The 22,158-nt window shown below is 47.8% G+C and overlaps 1 protein-coding gene across 1 annotated transcript in view; it reads left to right on the top strand.

The window, feature by feature from the left end:
• SYT13 (synaptotagmin 13) overlaps positions 1-21,810 on the top strand; it is a 44,529-nt gene extending 22,719 nt beyond the window's left edge. Inside the window, exons 2-6 of the mRNA XM_037999473.2 lie at positions 7,820-8,045; positions 9,311-9,445; positions 11,017-11,318; positions 17,235-17,364; positions 19,399-21,810. Of these exons, the coding sequence (XP_037855401.1) occupies positions 7,820-8,045; positions 9,311-9,445; positions 11,017-11,318; positions 17,235-17,364; positions 19,399-19,703 (1,098 nt within the window). The 3' untranslated portion in view covers positions 19,704-21,810. The remainder of the gene's footprint in view (positions 1-7,819; positions 8,046-9,310; positions 9,446-11,016; positions 11,319-17,234; positions 17,365-19,398) is intronic.
• Positions 21,811-22,158: the final 348 nt, after the last annotated feature.

Consider the following 22,158-nt stretch of genomic DNA (forward strand, 5'->3'; position numbering starts at 1 on the left):
GACTAGACCCTAGAGTCACATAAATATTGCCGACATTTGTCGAGGGTTGGCTGGGCTAGCCTCTGTCCTAAGAGCTCTGAATGGGTTATCCTATCTAAACCTCAATCCAGCCCCGGGAGATAGATGCTATTGTTAGCATCCCCATTTTACAGATGAAGAAACTGGGCACAGAGAAGTTAATTAATCAGACCCGAGGTCACACAGCAAGTAATTGACAGAGCCCAGACTCCAACTAAGCTGTCTTGTTTTAGAGCCTGAATACCTGATCAGCAGGATATATTTCATTATATACACGTTAGTGGGTATAATCGCCAATATTAGAGCCCAGAGCGACAGACTCTTGCAGGTCCCTCTGCCCTGGCCTCACTACCCCCTTAGCGGGGGCTTAGCTCTACTACAGACCTCAGTAGCAGCAGTGGCCCATGTTTGGCATCATCTGAATATTGGATTCTCAACTGGATGCTTCTTCTCTGCCCTCCCCTTTTTTAAAGTTCAAGTTTAAGGAGTAAAGATGTCCCCTTTTTCAGCTGGATCTGCTTCCTCCACCTGCAACCTCCTGGGTGGTGCAATGCTACTGTAAGAGGGATGTCCCAGCATGAAACCCCAAATTAATAAACAGCCTTAAGGTGAAAAATTAATCATGTCACAAAAGGGGTCACCTAGCATCTTTGGTAAGATGAAATGTTTGTTTACAGATCATTAACTACATAATTAATTTTTGGTTTTCCAACATAAGCCCCATAAGGGAAGGACAGCATCTGTCCTGTTTACTCCCATATTCCGAACACTTAGCATAGGACCTGGCTTGTAGTGGGGCTCAATAAATATTTGTTCATTAAATGAAGGTTCAGGTTCCACCCCCCATGCCATCTGTCTCTGCCTGGATTATTACCGGAGGCAGAGCTGGAGGCGTCTGTGCTGCCCTTCATGAGGAAGCAGGAGCCGGAGAACGGTGGGCAGGGCCTGGGAGGAGGAAGGACAAGCACAGGGGCATTACCGAGCCACTGCCACTTGGCATTCAGGGTGACTGCTGCATCTGCAGGGGTCATCTTCCAAAAGGCGACTGAAGGCACTTTTGGGAACAGTGAGGAGGAGGAAGGAGAATTCATTGCCTGTCTTCCTGCTCACAGGGGTCGGGTTCCTCCCATAGAGGTGTTTGATTTTGTTTTTGTTTTTGTTTTTTTTTTTCTCTCTCTCTCTTTTTTTTAAATTTATTATAGTAAAAGAACATAACATAAAATTTACCATCTTAACCATTTTTAAGTGTACAGTTCAATGGTGTGTGTGTGTGTGTGTGTGTGTGTGTGTGTGTGTGTGTGTGAGATAGAAGCTCCCTCTGTTGCCCAGGCTGGAGGGCAACAGTGCAATCTCGGCTCACTACAGCCTTCACCTCTGGGTTCAAGCGATCCTCCCACCTCAGCCCCCTGAGTAGCTGGGACTACAGGCGTGCACCACCATACCCAACTAATTTTTTTTTTTTTTTTAGAAATGGGGTCTCACTATGTTGTCCATGCTCATCTAGATCTCCTGGGCTCAAGCCATCCTCCTGCCTCAGCCTCCCAAAATGCTGAGAGTACAGGCATGAGCCACCATGCCCAGTCTCAGTTCAGTGGTATTAATTCATTCAGGATGTTTTACAAACATCACCACCATCCATGTCCGCAACACTTTTTGTGCTGTAAAACTAAAAATCTGTACCCCTTGAATAATAACTTCCCATTTTCCCCTCCCCCACCCTCTGGCATCTACCATTCTACTTTCTGTCTCTATGATTTTGAGGACTCTAAGACTTTCATTTGAGTGGAATCATACAATAGGTGTCTTTTTGTGACTGGTTGATTTCACTTGGCATCATGTCCTCAAGGTTCACCCATGTTGTAGTATGTGTCAGAATCTTCCTCCTTTCTAAGGCAGAATAACACTCCATTGTATAGATACACCACATTTTGTTTATTAATTCATCTGCTCATAGATATTTGGATCGCTTCACCTTTTAGCAATTATGAATAATGCTACAGTGAACATGGGTGTAAATATCTCTTCAAAGACCCTGCTTTCGATTATTTTGAGTATATACCCAGAAGTGGAATTGCTGGATCATACGGCAATTTTATTCTTAACTTTTTTCTTTTTTTTTTTTTGAGACAAGGTCTTGCTCTGTCACCCAGGCTGGAGTGCAGTGGCACGATCTTGGCTCACTGCAACCTCCGCCTCCCAGGTTCAAGCGATTCTCCTGCCTCAGCCTCCTGAGTAGCTGAGATTACAGGTGTGCACAACCAGGCCCAGGCGAATTTTTGTATTTTTGGTAGGCATGGGGTTTCCCCATGTTGGCCAGGCTGGTCTGGAACTCTTGACCTCAAGTGATTCACCCAATTCTGCCTCCCAAAGTGCTGGGATTATAGGCATGAGCCACCGTGCCTGGCTGTTTTTCATTTTTTAGGGAATTACTATACTGTTTTCCACAGCAGCTGTACATTTTACATTCCCACCAGCAGTGCACAGAATTCCAATTTCTTCACATCCTCACCAGTGCTTGTCATTTTCTGTTTTGTTGATAGTAGCCATTCTAATGGGTGTGGGGTGGTATCTCACTGCAGTTTTTATGGCATTTCTCTGGTGATTAGTGATGACGAGCATCTTTTCATGTGCTTATTGGCCATTTGCATATCTTCTTTAGAGAAGTGTCTATTTAAGTCCTTTGCTCATTTTTGAATCAGGTTGTTTGGGTTTTTGTTGCTGAGTTCCCCTGTGGAGCTTTAACTCTCTACACATCTGGGTTGCTTCTGAGTGGACAGAGTGTTCCTGGTGTCTCACACCTCAGCAGGCATGGAGAAGTCCCAGGGCGGAAGGCAAGAGAGGTATGGCTTAAGCCCAATGTGAGACCCTCTAGGGCTGTGCCCATGGACAGCTGGTTGGATGCAGTGGGAGGAGCAAGCAGCCAAAGGTCCCAGGGACAGGTGAGGCTAGGAAAATCTAAGGAGGTACATTTCAAGGGTCTGATGCACATCTGAGAGTGTGATTCTTCTATCCAGATGCATATGCAATGCCAAGCACAGCTATGCACCCATCCCCTAATTGTTGAATGCCTGTCTCCCCTGGAAATCTTACCTTATTCATCCTGCAGATATACTTCCCAGGCCCTATTCCTGGGCTTCAAGGGACACGTAGACAGAGAATATCTGCCCCTCCTGCACCCATGGTGGAAGGCTGGAGCAAGGTCTCTCTCTAGGGCCCTGCTACCCTGAGCACCTCCTTCCCCCAGACATTCTTGTTCCTCACCTAGAACCCTCTCCCAGGCTCCCTCTCTCAACCTCTGAACCTATTTTCTGTTTGTCTGGCACTGAAGTTTCAGCTATTTAAGTGCAAAGATAGATGCATTTGAAAGATGTGATGGAACCAAGTTTGAAATGCAATAAATAAGATTGCACAAGAGAAGGAGATAGGTAATGAGCTGCTGCTTTTGCTCCTTGAAGAGACTCATGTAGCTGTCATCAGACTCTGCTCTTGGCCTGGGCAAAGGCTGTAACAGCCATTTGCCACACCGGATAAAGTGGGAAAAGAATAAACAGCAAATGAGGATGCCTTGGGCTGGATGCAGAGATTCAAGAGGGGTTCTTTCTACCCCAGGCCCAGTTTCTCCACACCAGGGTCATGATCTCCTGTGATGCTTGTGAAAAAGGCAATGCATCAGTTTGGGATGCTCTGGGTTGCAAGGCACAAAAGTCCCAATTCAAACTGGCTTAAACAATAAGAACAGTACTACTCATGTAACTTGAAATGCAGAGGCAGGAAAGATTGCAGGACTGGTTGGCTGAGCAGCTTAATGCCATTGCCATCAAGGACACAGGTTCTTTCTGTCTCTCCACACTGCTGCCCCAAGGCTGACTCACCTTGCAGTCACAAGGCAGGGCCACCCGCTTCCTGTCCAGGGAGGAGGGGACTTCTACTACTGTGGAATCCAAGTCCCTCCCTTCCATCTGGGTTGGCTTCCCCAGGACGGGTGCCAACCCCTAGGAATCGGTCACCAAGATAATGCCAAGAAATGGAAAGATCTGACCTCTTCCTGGGAGCTGGGGATGGGATGGAACCTAGACAACCTGGTGATGTGGAGGGCAGGTGGAAGGGAGAGGGAATGGGTATTGGTAGACAGCCAAGAAATGCCCAATCTTTTGCTCTAGGAGTGCATTTTCAGCTCTGGTAACAAGCTCCTGAGGTTATCAGGGACACGCAAATGAGATCCACTGAGGAGGGAGGAAGGCAGAGCCAGACTCTGTCACGACTTGAGGCAACACAGAGTGAACTTCACTCAGAGCTGAGCCCAGTGATTATTTCCCCCTTGAAAATGCAAAATCATCCAAATTGCATCGAACTGGGAATGAAGCCCAGCCCTTTTCTCAGATGACTGAATTGGGATGAAACCAAATATAAACACAAAAAATGTTTCCCAGGCCACCCAAACACTCTTAGTTCTGGTCCCAACCAAGTGAGAGCAGAGGATGACGTGACTTTAAGTCAGGTGTGTGCTGAGGCCCAGCGGCCTCTGGGAGCACTTTTGTGCCGATGAATGGGAGGGAGTGGCAGCAGGTGGGCCCCTGAGATGCTGTGGTTGTCATTTAGAATCCAGTGGCAAGACCAACAGGGATTTTGCAGGAGGTGGCGAGGGGGTGGTGTTGAGAACCAGCTGCAGGACAATGGAAATGACGTGAATTTTGAAGTGAAAACATCTAGAGACTTTATGATACATACCACTTGTCAGTTGTATGATTGCGAGCTTCCCTGAGCCTCAATTTCCTCATTGTGAAACAGTAGGATGAAGGTAATACAGAGTTATATGAAATATTGAAGGTGGAGGCGACTTTGTATAGGACAGAAAGATGGCGACATTAGCCATTGCTCTGTGTCTCTTCCAAGGGCCCTGAGCATCTGGTGTCAGGAGCACAGAATTTTACTTCCCCAACCCCCGTCTTCACCCCTGCCTTCTAAATCACCCTCTCTTTCAAGGTCTCAGTCACGCCCTGGCTCCTCCCTGAAGGCCAGCTCAGCCTCCCGGGCATCTCTGATTGTGCCCTGCATGTACTGTGCACTGGCTATCAGGTGTTATTTACACATATTGCCTCCCGTTCGCTTCTGTGTTGTGGTCCTGAGTGGCCAAATACACTTATTTATTTCACCTGTTTGTGATCATCTCCAACTCACCTATACCTGAAAATAAAGCAATGGTGTCTCTCACCTCTTTGCAGCCTAAAAAAGCAACTCAGAATGTGGAGTGGGATAGCCTGCAAATCACCTATCACTTAAGGTGATGGCCCAGAGAAGTGGAATTACCTGCCCAAAGTGATCCAGCTCCAGCGGTAGGGTTGGTACTGGAAGCCAGCCTCCTTGGTGCCAGTGACACTCTCAGTGGGGTGGAGGTACAAAGGGGGCCTGATTTTGCAAATCATACATGTCCCTCCCAGGGTGACTGGTGGCTGTGTGTAACAAGATAATGATAAATGTTTCCGATGGGGACTGCTGTGCTGGGGAAAGATTCGGAGGCAGGCAAAGTGTCAAGAACCCTGGGGGCAGTGGGCTTTGGGCCAGGCTGATCTAGGCTTACTCTGCTGCTGCCCTCACCAGCTGCATGATTCCAAGTGACTTCACTCCACCGTAGTCAGAAATGCTTTTAGAGCCCATGTGTGCCAGGCACACTCAGTGGTGATCAGGATACAATCAGGTCCTCGCTTGGGTTACATTATAATCTACTGTGCAGTGTTTCTGAAAGAAGAACTGAGGGTTTCTTAAATCTCCTCCGAGACTCAGTTTCCTTATCTGTACAAGAAGGATAATCTCTACCTTTTAGGGAAGTTCAGAAGAAAACATGTGAAAATGCAGGGGCAGCAGCAGGATAGGGGGCCCAGCAGGAAGAGGTTGTCCAAGAGGTCACCGAGAGGCCAGCCCCTGTTTCCTGCCCCTTTGGGCCCTGTTGCAGCTTCTTATATCCAATGAATGAAACTAATTAAGGAATGCCCCTATCACCTAGGTCCAGCCTCCTTCGGGAATGGTTGGGGACAGAGTCTCAACCGGGGCAGAATGTCCAGGATGCATCATGGGATAATTAAAGAGGGTACAAAAATTAGAAACACAACTTTTTGAAATAGTGCAAACTGTTAAGTGCCTCTCTTTCCAGACCACGTCCAGTTCCACCCCTACACAGTGCAGGGTCACTCCTGCCACTGGGCAGGGCAGCCTGAGTCCTGCTGCCAGCCATTTGCACCCACTACCCGCTTCAGCCACAGAGATGGGAGGGCCAGGAGGGCCAGCAGGGCCAGCATGCAGGGCAGGAGGCTTCTTGGGAGACTCAGTCTTCAGATCTGCCTGTCTAACCTGAGGCCCCTTTTGTGGGCTGCCCACCCAGGCGCCAGCAATTTAAGCTCTAGACCTGGTCTTCAATCCTGAGGACCGGGAAGGCTCCTCTTACTACCTGTCATATAACTTTGAGTCTCTCAAATAGGAGGGAGAGGCAGAAGATCCCACTTCTCTGTGTGAGGAGCCCCATGTACTTAAGGGTTGACAAGCAGGTGGATCTTTTCGAAAAGAAAGATTCCCCTTTTTTCCGAGCGAACAGGGCCTAGCCTAGAGCACACAACTGGACAAGTGGTACACAGGCTGCATTTTGGCTTCTACTCTGTCCTCATCCAGAGACTTTTGTGCAGTGCACAAACCATACAACATGGCAGCCCTAGTCACAGGTATTTATTGCATACTCCCTGTGAGCTGGCACCATGCTAGGCACAAGGGACACAGCAACTTGATGCCCAGTGACACTCTCAGTGTGGGTGGAGGTGCAAAGGGAAATTGGTTTTGCAAGTCATGCCTGTCTGTCCCAGGGTGACTAGTTGCTGTGTGTAACACGATAATGATAAATGTTTCTGATGGGGACTGCTCTGCTAGGAAAAGACTTGAAAACAGGACAAACATCGAGAGCCATGGGGGCAGTGGGCTTTGGACCAGGCTGATCTAGGCAGGAGCAAGACAAGACATAATTCCTGTGCTAATAGATCTCACATGCTAGTGGGAGATACTTACTACAAACAGGCCAGCCTATGACCAAAACAGTATAGGGTGAGATCAATGCTGTGAAGCAAAAAAGTGGGATGTGGTGATAGGGAGGGACAGGCTTGGGGGAGGGATTTAATTTAGATTGGAAGGTTAGAGATGGACTCCTTGGTCAGACTTCAGGTGTGAGTTGGAGCCACCCATGCAAAAAGCAGGTGGAGGTGGGGGTGGGTGGTTTGGGAGGAAAAGTTAGGGGCTGGAAGCTGGACCAAGGAAAGAGCCCAAGCTGTTTGAGAAGCAGGAAGCTCAGTGACTGCAGGTGAGCAAAGGAAGGATTGGGGGCAATATCAGACAGATGAGCATCATCAAGCTAGGCAAGCTGCAGGGAGTCCAGATTTTGCTCCAAGTGTGGTGGGAGCCACTGGCATTTCTGAACCATTAGGTGGAGAAGAGGAGGGAGGAAGGGAGAAGGGAGAATGAAGAGGCAAGGGAGCAGATGAGAGCAGCAGAGGGGGAACCACCTGCAGCAGGTCCAGGCAATACCCATGGGCACAGCCATAGGATGGATGGGCTGATGGATGGAGGAGGGATAGAGGAACAGGGCCACATCTCAGTGGATTGCGGATTCGAGTGAGTTTGATAGGTTGTGCTCTTTGAAGCAGAATGGAACCACGCCTCTCCCTCTGCCTCCTACAACAGGTCAGTTCATCGCTTCTCCCTTCCATGGGGGTAAACAGACAGGAGTGCGCCTTTGTGGACTAATCAGAGTAATTTGTGTTTGCAGTTCAATGTTAAAAAATCCACGGAACCTGTTCAGCCCCGTGCGCTCCTCAAGTTCCCAGACATCTATGGACCCAGGCCAGCTGTGACGGCTCCAGAGGTCATCAACTATGCAGACTACTCACTGAGGTCCACGGAGGAGCCCACTGCACCTGCCAGCCCCCAACCCCCGAATGACAGTCGCCTCAAGAGGCAGGTCACAGAGGAGCTGTTCATCCTCCCTCAGAATGGTAGGGGTCTCCTGCCCCCTGCACTTCCATGGGCAGCACTCCAGTGGGGCTTGTCAATGTCTCTGTAGATGCTGTGTGTGACCTGATGAGGAGGCTGAGTGCCCCAGCATTTGGCGCTGGTCAAGCAGGTGGGCACTAGGCCTCGGAATCACAATCCTTCCTTCCTGACAACGTGTTGCCATAGCACTTCTCCCCCAGGCTGCCAACTTTCCACGGGAAATGGAGTCCCTTTCAAGTCATATGTGTGCAACTGTAAGAGAGGATAAAGAGCCATGGTTAAAACCATGGGCTTCAGAGTCATGGGTTTAATTTCCTGCCCTTCCATATACTTGCTGTGTGGCATGGGTCATGCTGTAACTCCATGAACCTCAGTTTCCTCATCTATAAAATGGGACTAGACTATTATCTGTCTGGTAGGGGAGTTGTAAAGTGTAGATAAAATAACGCACATAAAATGCTTAATTCAGGGCCTGGCACAAAAGAGGTTAAAAAAAAAAAAAACATATTGGATTTTTTGTTGTTTTTTGAGTTAAGGTCCCAAGCAATTTTTTTTTGAGTTGGGGTCTTGCTTTGTCTCCCAGACTGGAATTCAGTGGCATGATCATGGGCCATTGCAGGCTCAATCTCCCAGGCTCCAGTGATCCTCTCACCTCGGCCTCCTGAGTAGCTAGGACTACAGGTGCATGCCACCACGCCCAGATAATTTTTGCTTATTTTTTGTAGACATGAGATCTCACTATGTGGCCCAGGATGGTCTCAAATTCCTGGGCTCAAGTGGTCTTCTTGCCTTGGCCTCTCAAAGTGCTGGGGTTACAGGCATGAGCCATTACACCCAGCCAAAACATATTGCTACTATTTCTACTCTCCTTTTCATCAGCATCAACATCAAGAGTGCAGAACCTTTAGGTGTACCATGCTGCTGCTGGGCACTGGGGAAGATATGGGAAGAAGAGACACAGTTGTCCCTGACCCAAAGAATATGTAGGCCTTTTAGAAAGACAAAACATAAAGCAGGGAGAATGGGTTGTTGTGTAGTCTCTGTTTTGTTTCGTGTGGTTGGTGAGGGAGCCAGTGGACACAGATGCCGCCTAATGGACTGTGACATTGACCCCATGTGTTGTCTTGGTGTGGCCACTGTGATTCTGCACACAGTTGGGAAGACTTGGATTTGGGTTTCTGGCATAGGTGATAGAGATGGGAAAGGTGTAATCAGGAAAGCAGAATCCCAGTGTGGGTGGCAGTGACGATTTTGCCTTTCTTAACAGGTGTGGTGGAGGATGTCTGTGTCATGGAGACCTGGAACCCAGAAAAGGCTGCCAGTTGGAACCAGGCCCCCAAACTCCACTACTGCCTGGACTATGACCGTCAGAAGGCTGAATTGTTTGTGACTCGCCTGGAAGGTATTGCTCTTATTTGACTCTCGTGGGCTTCTGTGTGTCTGTCTCCCCTGGAGGAGCTGTGCAGACAGGATAGATCATCCACAGCTGGAGGGAGCACAGGATTAGGACTCTAACAACCAGACCCTGGAACACATGGAGCTTAGACACAAAGATTTCCTACATCCCCAACCCCAACAGTCCAAAGTGGGGATTCCTGGTTAACAAACATTTTTTCTCCAAATAGTGATTCAAGGACCAGGCTCCTTCCAGCTGTGGCTCCATAACCCCCTCTTTGTCATCTGTATCCTTGCCATCTGTATCTGGCAGATGGAAGGAGAAAGAGAAGGAGAGGGCATGATCATTCCTTAACAGCTTTTACCTGGACTTGGTGGACATCACTTCCGCTTGCATCCCATTGGCTATAACTCAGTCACATGAGCACACCCAACTGCAAAGCAGGCTGGGAAATGTGGGTTGGCAGGTGCCCAGGAAGGAAAGGCAATGAGTTTGGGGTGAAGAGCTAGCCATCTCTGCCATAGATGAATTTGAAATTGGACAGGGCTTTGTGCTGTACACAGAGGGTGTTCCGAATGGTCAGAAAAATTTCTACAATCTAAGAGCCAAGCAGCCTAAGGGTGGCAGGATGTCCTTGGTTTCTCTACCCTGACAGTTCACTTTAAGGACAGTAAATAAAGCTAAGACTTTGCAAAGAAATCAGGGCTAGCAATGGGGTCAGATAAATTGGAATTTTATATATAATTCTATTTTCTTTTTCCTTGTGTTATCTTATTATTATTAAAATCTTTTTCCTTGTATTATCTTTTAAGATTTTAAAGCACCTTCCTCCTATACTTTATTGTGTTTGGTCTTCACACTAGTGCATTTTACAGATTAGGAAACTGAGGTCTGGCAAGTCATATGACTTGTCAAAGATCACTGCATCTAACTGGTGACAGAGCCAGGACTAAGTAGTCCCTTGAAGTTCAGTGGAAAGCTCTTGCTATTAAGACATATAGCCTCAGTTCTTCATCTTCTCTTCCTGTGAAATGTCAGCTACCACTTTCCAAATGATCACTGAAGAGCCAGTCAGAAAAGCACCACAGGTGTAAATTTCTGGGCAGATCCACACATTGTGAAGCTTTGAAAACACCAAGGTTCAGAACATAAAGCCACACTCACTCATGAGGTAAGAGCCAAGTGATTCGCATGGAAAATGGTTACATGGTGACTATTTAAAGTTCAGAACAAACAGTTATGTGTCAGCAGCACCAGTAGTAAAGGCCCCCAGCAGCAAGTCCTGGCACCTTGGCAAAATTTCAGAATCCGGAGTTCAGGGGGCTCCAGGAAATGCCAAGTCTTGTCCCTGTTCTCCAAGAAAGGGAATCAGCATGTGCTGAGGCCAGCCTCCTCAAATGATCTATTTCTAAATGTCTCAGTGAAAGGCGATTCCCTGGTGCCTGGCATGGTCAGCCTTTCAGACACCCAAGGTCACATCATTAAGTTGGATTCCACAGCCCTAAGCAAGGCATGCTTCTGCCCGCTCCACTTGTCCTCAGGAAGTCCCATGCCTGTGTTGTTCTCCTTGCCTGCAGCTGTGACCAGCAACCACGATGGAGGCTGTGACTGCTACGTCCAAGGGAGTGTGGCCAATAGGACTGGCTCTGTGGAAGCGCAGACAGCCCTAAAGAAGCGGCAGCTGCACACCACCTGGGAGGAGGGCCTGGTGCTCCCCCTGGCGGAGGAGGAGCTCCCCACAGCCACCCTGACGCTGACCTTGAGGACCTGCGACCGCTTCTCCCGCCACAGTGTAGCCGGGGAGCTCTGCCTGGGCCTGGACGGGACATCTGTGCCTCTAGGGGCTGCCCAGTGGGGTGAGCTGAAGACTTCAGCGAAGGTAGGGTTACCCCTGGGTTAGAAAGGTAAAACTTGCCAGTGCAGCTTGAGATGGCAGAACCCGGTGTCCTCCTAGCAACTCTAGGCCAAGTCTTAGGGAACAAGCCTCAGAGACCTCCTTGGCTTGGGGCTGGAAGGGAGGGTGGAGTCTTGAATGGAGCAGAGGGCTAGAGGAGACCCATGGCCCAGGATCTGGGATCCCTAGTGTCTGCTCCTAGTCTTGGCTCTAACTTGCCATGCAAAGACTCTCTCTGCCATCGTGGAAAATGCCATGCTGCGTGTATTACCTTTACTGCTATGAAGTATTGTCCCCATTTCAATCCAGTTATACTCTGTGCGCTCCTACTATGTGCCAGACACTGCAGGGCATTCTACCTTCCTTCCTTTGTGCAGGTGAGCATGAAGTGGGGAAGGGTGGAGCTCCGCCACTCAGGAGTGTACAGACTAGGGGACAAACTGGCACAGACAAATGATGATGATATCTGACATGTTCCACTCTGAGCCATGGAAGAGCGACCTAACCAATGTGCTCTGATAAAGAATTCTAGAAGACCCTGTGTGTTGGGCTCTGAAGGAGCAATCAGGGCTGGGGGCAGGCCCAGAGCCCGGTGATCCACGCAATCCCCAGACTGAGGATGATTTCCCCATATCTGCTGTTGAGGGGCCACGAGTGGGAAAGAAGGGTCTTCTGAGATGCCGCAGCCCTCAAGATTGGGGACCCTTGGGGAGCAAATCATTGTTCCCCATGGGCCAAGACAGCAAGGGGGTCTGGGAAGGTCAGGGCTACAAGACGGTATGTAGTTGCTTAGGCCCCTGGGTCAAAGCCTCATGTAAGGGCCTGCACTGTGGTGCCTTGAGGGAACCTTCTGGGTGACTAGTCTCTCAGCCAGATGGGCAGTGCTAAACTGATCTAAAGACTGTATAAGCTGCATAGCCCCAAATAGGTATTATTAGGCACTTTCCAGAAAATGTTTGCCATCCCTCGTGCTAAAGCAAAGAGAAAAATACTGATTAGGGCACTATTTTTTTTTTTTTTTTTTTTTTTTGAGACAGAGTCTCGCTTTGTTGCCAGGCTGGAGTGCAGTGGTGTGATCTCAGCTCACTGCAACCTCTGCCGCCTGGGTTCAAGTGATTCTCGTGCCTCAGCCTCCCGAGTAGTTGGGATTACAGGCACAAGCCACTACACCCAGCTAATTTTTGTATTTTTAGTAGAGACAGGGTTTCACCATGTTGACCAGGATGGTCTTGATCTCCTGACCTTGTGATCTACCCACCTCGGCCTCTCAAAGTCCTAGGATTACAGGTGTGAGCCACCGCGCCAGGCCAAGGGCACTATTTTTTAATGCTCACCGTGTATCAGTTGCTATGCTTAGGACTCTACCTGAGTGCTGCCACTCCCCAAATCAACCAGATGAGAGAGACACCATGACTATCCACCTTACAGGTGAGGAAACTGATGGTCATAGTAGTTCAGGAATCCACACAGGGTCCCACAGCCAGGAAACGGCAGACCTTGAGGCTGAGTTGGTCTGACTCGAAATCCTGTGCTATCTCATTACTTGCCATGAAAGCTACCTGACAAGTATGAGGTGTGGCCAGCAGGCACCTTTCCTAATAGACACCCAGACTGCAGGAGGGAAGAGTACATTTCACCCACTGCCTGCTCCTCTTTTTGCTATGATTTCCTCCTTGCTCCATTTTTTCCTCTTTCCCAGGCTCAGAAAATTGACAGAAAAATCACAGCCACTCTCAGATGGAACTCAGCTGTTCCAAAGTCCACTCTCTAGTTAGTGTGTGATTTGGGACTTCTGTGGAATCACAGATGGGGATCCTGGGAGAAGGAATCAATACTTAGGATTATTAAACTAGTAAACTAGCTTTCTCTCGAGATGCAGAGACTCCCCTGCTGGGCTCTGAGACTTGGTACAGCCCCCAAAGAACAGAAATCCAGCCAATCTAGGAAGAAGTCTCAGGCACCTAGCAGCTTCTCTCACTGCCCCCTAGAAGAGCAGCCATCATTCACTCATTCGTTCATTCTGCAAATACCTTGCCCAGTTTCTACCATGTGCCAGGCACTGTGCCAAGAACTAGGGACACAGCAACAGTAATTAAGATGAAGTCCTGACCTCATAGCTCATCCTAATAATTATCATACTTTCTGTAGCTGTCTCTGTTCTGCAAATACATACTCACAACTGCTTTGATCACTGACCTGTTTACTACAAATGTGAACAACCTCAGAGGGTGGCATGGAGTTAGAAGTAGGAGGTGAACTTCTGGGTGTATAGGGCAGGAGAAAGCTGGAAGTCCAGGCCAGGGATCCCCTCGCCCCAGCTAGAGGGTGTGGGCTGATGGGCTGATTTGAACAAGGTGAGTGGAGCCCTCAGTCATTGCAGCCCAGATGTTTTTCTTCTCTAGGCCAGAATGGGTTAACAGACATGCCCACAGTGCCCAGTTCTAGCTGGAATATACTCAGCCAAAAGTGCCATGTGCATCAAGAGGGACTCACAGGGCAACCCACTCCAAGGGCAGTCTTTTAAAATTATTATTATACTTTAAGTTCTAGGATACATGTGCAGAACGTGTAGGTTTGATACATAGGTATACATATGCCATGTTGGTTTGCTGCACTCATCAACTAGTCATCTATATTATGTATTTCTCCTAACACTATCCCTCCCCCAGCCCCCCACCACCTGACATGCCCTGGCATGTGATGTTCCCTGCCCTGTGTCCAAGTGATCTCATTGTTCAATTCCCACCTAAGAGTGAGAACATGCGGTGTTTGGTTTTCTGTCCTTGTGATACTTTGCTGAGAATGATGGTTTACAGCTTCATCCATGTGCCTGCAAAGGACATGAACTCATCCTTTTTCATGGCTGCATAGTATTCCATGGTGTATATGTGCCACGTTTTCTCTGTGCAGTCTATCATTGATGGACATTTGGGTTGGTTCCAAGTCTGCTATTGTGAATAGTGCTGCAATTAACATATGTGTGCATGTGTCTTTATGGTAGCATGATTTATAATCCTTTGGGTATATACCCAGTAATAGGATCACTGGGTCAAATGGTATTTCTAGTTCTAGATCCTTGAGGAATCGCCACACTGTCTTCCACAATGGTTGAACTAGTTTACACTCCCACCAACCGTGTAAAAGCGTTCCTATTTCTCCACATCGTCTCCAGCCTCTGTTGTTTCCTGACTTTAATGATCGCCATTCTAACTGGTGTGAGATGGTCTCTCTTTGTGGTTTTGATTTGTATTTCTCTGATAACCAGTGATGATGAGCATTTTTTCATATGTCTGTTGGCTACATAAATGTCTTCTTTTGAGAAGTGTCTGTTCATATCCTTTGCCCACTTTTTGATGGGATTGTTTTGGTTTTTTTTTCTTGTAAATTTGTTTACGTTCTTTGTAGATTCTGGATATTAACCTCCAAGGGCAGTCTTGCATGGTTCACTGAGACCTGAGAGAAAGAAAACCAGGGAAAACCAGGGAAAGGAAGAAGAAAGAAAGGATTACTGTAGTCCGCAAGTATTTTCAGCAGCAGTGCCCAGGGAGCAGGTGCTGTTGAAATTGCCTGGCTATGTGCAGCTGGTTAGGCTAGTAAACCTCACCCTATGCAAAAGTGAAGATCCCTGCAGAGGCCAACAGGTGCTGACTCCTCTCACTTGGTCTGCAGGGAGCAGAGGACTCAAGTCTGGTCACCCTGTGGCTATAGCCCGGGCTACCTGTGGCCCTCTAATAATCGACCATGAGCCAGGAGGCTGGTGCCCATCCCAACTCTATGGACATCTCTCTGGGTGCCTGGTACAAGTCCCTGGGCCTCAGTTCCTTCACTGTGAAATGAGAGGGTTGGGAAGGGCTGTCAACTGAGAAAGCTGGAGAGCCATGGATTCAGGAGTTAGGTTTTGCTATCAGACTGGACCTCCTTTCCAAGGCTTGGTTTTGCCACTTCCTGCCTATGTGACCTCTGGCAACGATGTTTCCTTTCTGAATCTCAGGTTCTTATGTTAAAATGGGAACAAAATCAGTAGCCCTCTCGGGGTTGTCGTCAAGATTATAAATGGGATGTGCTACCCTTTTTTCACAAATGTTTATTGTGTGCCCACTGTGTCCCAGGTGCTGGGGTTGCATAGTGTGAACAGAGGCCACAGTGGGGCTTACTTTCTAGTGGGATGGACAATGTAATTGCATCTCACACACAATGTTTAGTAAGTGTTAGCTGCTATCATTCATTTCATCACCAAGATCCTTTGAGGCTCCCAAATCATTTCTTCATATGACCAGTCCCTCAAAACTTGTGGAATCATTGGGGTCATGCAGAAATGGAGGCTTAGAAAAGTTAAGTAACTTACCCAAGATCACAATGGTAGGATTGGAACTTGGACCCAGTTAATCTGGTCTAGAGTCTATGCTCGCAGCATTACTCCTGTTCTGGATTATTAATAATTGTTTTGACTGTTGTCATTAGAATTGTAATTTATGACCTTTACTAAGAGCTTGCTATATGCATTTTCTCACTTCATCCTCTGATATCTATATTTCTTCATAGCATTTAATGCTGCCCAATGTTACATATTTAATCACTTCCTGTCTGTCTTCCCCACGTGACTGCAAGCTTCCTTGAGGCTGATTGTGTTGAGTTCATGACTTTAATTACGGCGTCTGGAATACAGTAGGTGCATTACATATGCTTGCTGAATGATTGAATCCAGAGAGGTCACAGTGAGCAAAGAAAAACTGATTTCAGCCCTTCTGAGTGCCTGGTCCAGGATGGATGAACAGACATCCTGGGTGTGACAGGAGGGGAGGAAGCTTAGGAAGCCATGGTGGCTGTTAGCCAGGGCCCCAGCCTGGTACCAGACCTCACTGAATTACCCTCATTGCACAGCTGGGAAAGAGGGACAAACCTGGAGGGAAGGGGCACAGGACTGAAAGCTGTGACATCTGGAGGGACAAGCTTCCATGGGCCCTTCCCCCACTCCCACTCCCCACTCTCCATCTTGGCACAGCAGGCCACACATCTGCCTCTTCCTTGGAATTTCGAGGGAAGGGCATCTTCTTCCTGTTCAACAGAGGAGACTTCTGACCTTCAGCTGATCCCTGCCCACACACTCCCTTCTCTTTCCTGCCAGGTCTCCCCAGAGCTTGGATTGCAACCAAACACCCACCTCCTGGGAGGTGTCTTTTGGTGGTTCTTGTCCCTTGATGGATTTGTTGAAATTCCAAACAAACTCTTGTAGGAATTTCAGGAGAATTACTCTAAAGCTGCATGCAGGGATAGATGTGTTTGTTTGGATGTCTCACAGGGCATCACCTCCTTCGAGGTGTGGTTATTGCCAGTTGCCTCTGGGCATGATCTACCGTCATATGCCCCAGCACTTCATTGACATTACTGGTCCCTCTGTTGATGAAGCAACCCCCTGGAGCTGGAAAGAACTATCTTTTCAAACAAAGTAATGAATTATAACTCTCCCCCTGCCCCAGGAACCTGATGGGCCCATGCAGGGATTCTGAAACTGTTCTCTGAGGCCCTGGAGGACAGAGGTGTCCCAGGAGCTTGGGGGTGGTGGAAGGTGAAGGGTAATGGGGAATTCTGGCCTCCTTCCTCCTGCTGCATTCTGAGTAGCATTTCTTTGCTCTGTTTTGTATGTTGGATTTGACTATATGGTATGTGAAAAATCACATGTGGAGGCAAACAAAGAAATTGCTATTGAAGCGCATGCCACATAGAATTCCTCTGTGCCTTGCTCTCTTCTGCAAGGGCAGAGACCCCAGAATTGATGGGTAAATGGTTTCGAGGATGCCTGTTGGATGCAAATCCAGCATGATCCCAGCTTCAGCATTTGTTGCTGGGTCAGAAGCCGTCCCCAGGTGAGACTCCCCTCCTGTGTCTCCTGTTCTGTTTCAGGAGCCATCTGCAGGAGCTGGAGAAGTCCTTCTATCCATCAGCTACCTCCCAGCTGCCAACCGCCTCCTGGTGGTGCTGATTAAAGCCAAGAACCTCCACTCTAACCAGTCCAAGGAGCTCCTGGGGAAGGGTGAGTGAGACGTGAGAGGATGGCTGAGGCCCCTCCAGTTACCGGGAGTGTGTGCTGAGGGAGGTGGTGCCTGGGAGGAAATGGTCACAGGTAAGCAGGGAGGTGGAATATGAGCACATCTACAGAGCCATACTCAGCTGTGTTCTTCACCCTAAGTTCACAAACTGATTTTCAAGGACACACTCACTTCTTCGAGTTCACATCCGTTTACTCTTGGGCCAATCCCATCCATTAGGACCCAAGTGTGAGCCACCTGGGGCTCCCTACCTTGGAGATCCACTATGAGAACCATCAGCCCTAACCACAGAGCACAAGAAGCCAAGGGTCAGACTATAGCCGTGGAGTGAAGGGCCTGGGCTGTTGGGAAAACTTGGCCCAGCCTTTGTCACCCACATCTGGCTGGACCCACCTTTCAGGCAGCTGTCAGGAAGCCCAGGTTCTTCCCCTCCTGTCTGAACTCACCACCACTGCACTCCCCCCACCCACCCCAGTCTCTTCTCTCTTCTCAGCCTTTTGCCAACTGCCACCCTCATACCAGCTGAGTGTGGGTGATGGCAGAAGGTGTGTGGGTACGTGGGCTGAGGCCTGAGGTTTCAGGCATCTGTGCCCCATATACCCAAATAAGCTTTTCTTCAATACCCCGGAAGCCTCAGTTTTTCCTTATGGATACCCCAGCCCAGGTTCAGCATCTTGGAGACCAAAGCAAGCTCTCCAATATGAGCAGGAAAGCATCCTCGGCTAGCCAGATAATACCTGGACTGGCAGCCAAATGCTCCTAGCAAGATATAAATAAGTCTCTATTTATAGCAGGGTACAAATAAAGAATTGCCACTGCATTCTGAATTTCAAGCAAAAGACTTGGGGCTAATGAAATCAGAAGAGTTGGTCTTGCTGGCAGTTTCCTGAGTCAAAGGTCAAAGTTCAATGCTTTTATTCTCATTCCCTTTAGACAATTCTTTGCTTCTTGCTTTCTTTTATAGCTCCTGTCAGGACAATTACAGTACAACACTTCCTCTCTCAACTATCTCTGCAGAAATAACAAACTAACCTCCCAGGGGTGATAATTACAGCATTAAATACAAAGTAACAATTATTCTCACATTAGCTTTGGAAACCCTAAGTAATCCAGTCCAGCCTTGTGATGTGACATGAAAGATCACCTGGTGACCTGTTTGTGGATTTCCTCGGGGCCAGCTCTCTTGGTGCAGGGTCCTGAGTTTGGAGGAGCGTGCAGTAACAGGCAGTCTGCCTTCATCCCTCTTCCATAGGAAGTTGGGGGTCTTCAAATAAAACTTTAAAAAGTACGGATCAGAAGAATTCAACCAACCAGCAGGGGATCTCCTATTTTAATAACAGACAAAATTGCTTAGACCAAGAATCAAGGGGATGAAGACTTGGGGGCTGGCTTCATTTTTCTGGTCTGAGTTTAAAATCCAGCTGCAGGACCCCTGAGCTATTGTCATGGACCTGGTTTGATGTGGGGATATGAAGTCATGTAGCAAAGGGTGGTTCCCTCTTGGTACTCTAACATGCCCCAGTCACAGGCCACCCAGTGGTCAGCCTTATATATTGTGGTATTGGCTGTTTCCTACACTTTAGTGCAAGTTCTATAGAGGCAAGAACTTCTGCTGTATCCCCACGTCTAGACCAGTGCCTGCCATAGGGTAGGCACTTAATATTTGTTGAATGAATGCATGGCCCAGTGGGGGAGCAGAGAATAATCTCCAAGGCAAGGAAGTGAAAGTATCCTGGATCGACTCCTAGAATTACAGATTGTCCAGATGGGATGCTTTCCTGCTGTTATAGCAGAGCCTTCTATGGTCACATAGACTTGGGACCTGTGTTGGGGTATCCAGAAGGAAAAACTGAGCCCTCTAGGATGTTGGGTATATGGGGCACAGATGTCCAAACTCTTGAGTTAGAGATATCATCTTTCTAGCACCAGGAGGGAGCTTTGTCCTGGGCCCTGCCAGATCCCAGAAACTCACTCTTGGCCCTTCTCTCTGTCTCTTTTTCCCCTCTGCCCCTCCCCAGATGTCTCTGTCAAGGTGACCTTGAAGCACCAGGCTCGGAAGCTGAAGAAGAAGCAGACTAAACGAGCCAAGCACAAGATCAACCCCGTGTGGAACGAGATGATCATGTTTGAGCTGCCTGACGACCTGCTGCAGGCCTCCAGTGTGGAGCTGGAAGTGCTAGGCCAGGACGAGTCAGGGCAAAGCTGTGCGCTTGGCCACTGCAGCCTGGGCCTGCACACTTCAGGCTCTGAGCGCAGCCACTGGGAGGAGATGCTCAAAAACCCTCGCCGGCAGATTGCCATGTGGCACCAGCTGCACCTGTAAACAGCTGCCCGGCCGCCTCCCTTCTTGGACAGCCCTGACCCGTCCTCTGCAACCTGCTCTCTGTGCCCCTTCCTCATTCTGACACCCAGAAGACAGTGACAGATGTGTTTGCAAGGCTAGGATGGCTCTCTCATCATACTCCTGTTTCTAAGAAATAAGCAAGACAGAGCAGGACAGTGTGTGGAAATGGAATATGCGGGTCATACTGAGGAATGCATTTTGCTCATCTGTGTTATTGAAAGAGATGCTTATCAAATACAGTTCCTATGCCTGTTTTATAGGTGGGGTTAGGCCAGATGCAGAGAAAGCTAAATGTGGGAATCATGGATGCAAAGAAGAATTTGGCTTTTCGAAAAACAAGCATTTCAAAAATGATGAAGGAAGTGAAAGTATCCTGGATCAACTCCTAGAGTTAGAGGTTGCCCAGGTGGAAACAAATCTTAGCCAGCGTTCAATCAAGCTCACCACGCAGGGCAGTCACCCGGCAGTTCTCAAACTTTAGCATGTGAAGAGTCACCAGCAGATTCCTGGGCTCACCTGGAGACATTCCTAGTGGGTATTCCTGGTCGAAGCCCAGGAGCCTTCATTTTTAGCAAGCTGATGTAGAGGGTGGAGCACTGTACTTGGAGAAATTCCTTCTACAACATTCCACACAGGTTTTCGGCCACAGTCCTTGATGGAGTCCCAAAACCATGGTGCAGCCAGTTCCAATGCTGGACACCTCAACCATCAGTGTGACATCTGGGGCCTCGGCTTTTTTATTTAATTATTTTAATTCTTAATACTTTAATTTGTGCATTTCATAAGGCCCCTGCTCTTGGACTGAATTTTGTGCTTTTTATTGAAGAATTTTATTGTTTTTATCTTAAAATCAGTTTCTATTATCCTTGGGGAGACCATCCCTAACAAAGTACAGGTGGGATCTCCTGTGAATCATTGGCTGGGTTCTGATTGCTAGGTGTCATACCCACCAGCATCACCAAAGTGACTCTCTGAGATAGACCGGTCCCTTCTCAGTGTTCCAGTCACTTCAGGAGGAATTTAGTTATTGACTTAGTCTATGACATCTGGCTACATGTAGGCAGAGAAGAAAGACAATTTTAAAAAGGAAATCAGGTCTTTTGCAACTATGCCTCCCTCTGTTTTCACTTGAGTGGGTAAATGTGTTTTCACTTGAGTGGGTAAATAACCAGCAGCTAGGTTTTGAATTCCTACCTTGTTATTCTAAACAGATGTCCACGTTGTTAATTAAATCTAAATTATGAGCCTTGCTGAGTGGATACAGTACTTACCCCTGAACCAGGATTCCTGGGTTCTGTTGTTGACATTGCCCTTCAGAACCTGTTTGGCCAGCTGTATAAGATAGGACTAATGACTAGGAAGCCTACCCCAATGAATGATATAATAGATGAAATAGTGTTCAAAACCTGTAGGCACTCCCTGGCTAAAAACAAACTCTGAGGCCACCAGCAGATCATCTTTAAGCTAAGTTACTATTTTTTTTTTTTTTTTTTTTAAGATGGAGTTTTGTTCTTTGTTGCCCAGGCTGGAGTGCAGTGGCACGATCTCGGCTCACTGCAACCTCTGCCTTCCAGGTTCAAGTGATTCTCCTGTCTCAGCCTCCCGGGTAGCTGGGATTACAGGCGCCCACCAACATGCCCGGCTAATTTTTGTACTTTTAGTAGAGACGGGGTTTCACCATGTTGGCCAGGCTGGTCTTCAACTCCAGACCTCAGGTGATCTACCTGCTTCGGCCTCCCAAAGTACTGGGATTATAAGTGTGAGCCACCATGCCCAGCCCACTTTTCACTTTAATTTGACAGCTGAGAATGCCCAGAAAGTGCCGGAAGCATCGTGGTATTTCCAGAACCATGGATTCTGCCTTTGGACCCTTCTCTATTAACATTAAAACTCTGGGCTTTCAGATGTCACCCTAATCCACTGCCCTAAGACACAATTCCTAGACAAGATGGGTAAGGGCTTCATTCCTTCAACAAGTCAAGTTATACTTGGCCTCTCCCTGAGAATCTGAGCAGGAACCTTATAACCTATGGTCATTATTTTTTCTTTCTGTACAGACATAGAAAAGCATTAGAAATAACTTCTACCCATCCTCTGAAAAAAAAAAAAAACAGAAAAAATATCGAATCCCTCTTTCATGGGAAGTCTTTTGGATAATTGGAAACCTTCATCATGAGGTTGACCAGCACCTGCCAAGTGTTGTTTAGGAAAGCACTTGTTAGTGGTTTTCTATAACATGTTTTAGAGATCTCTTCACCATACTGGTTTCTTCTCTTTGGTTGGTATGGCTAAGAGAAAACAAAACATTTCCTACAAGCTGAAAGCTGACGAGCATTCTCTTCTTGGTAACATCTACTACTCCAATCTAGAAAAGTTGGATTCTAGACTAAAAATCAGGAAATATGGCTCCTTATAAATCTATGCAGCTGCGTTA

This window comes from Chlorocebus sabaeus, chromosome 1, assembly GCF_047675955.1.
Source record: "Chlorocebus sabaeus isolate Y175 chromosome 1, mChlSab1.0.hap1, whole genome shotgun sequence".
Taxonomy (NCBI): Eukaryota; Metazoa; Chordata; class Mammalia; order Primates; family Cercopithecidae; genus Chlorocebus; species Chlorocebus sabaeus.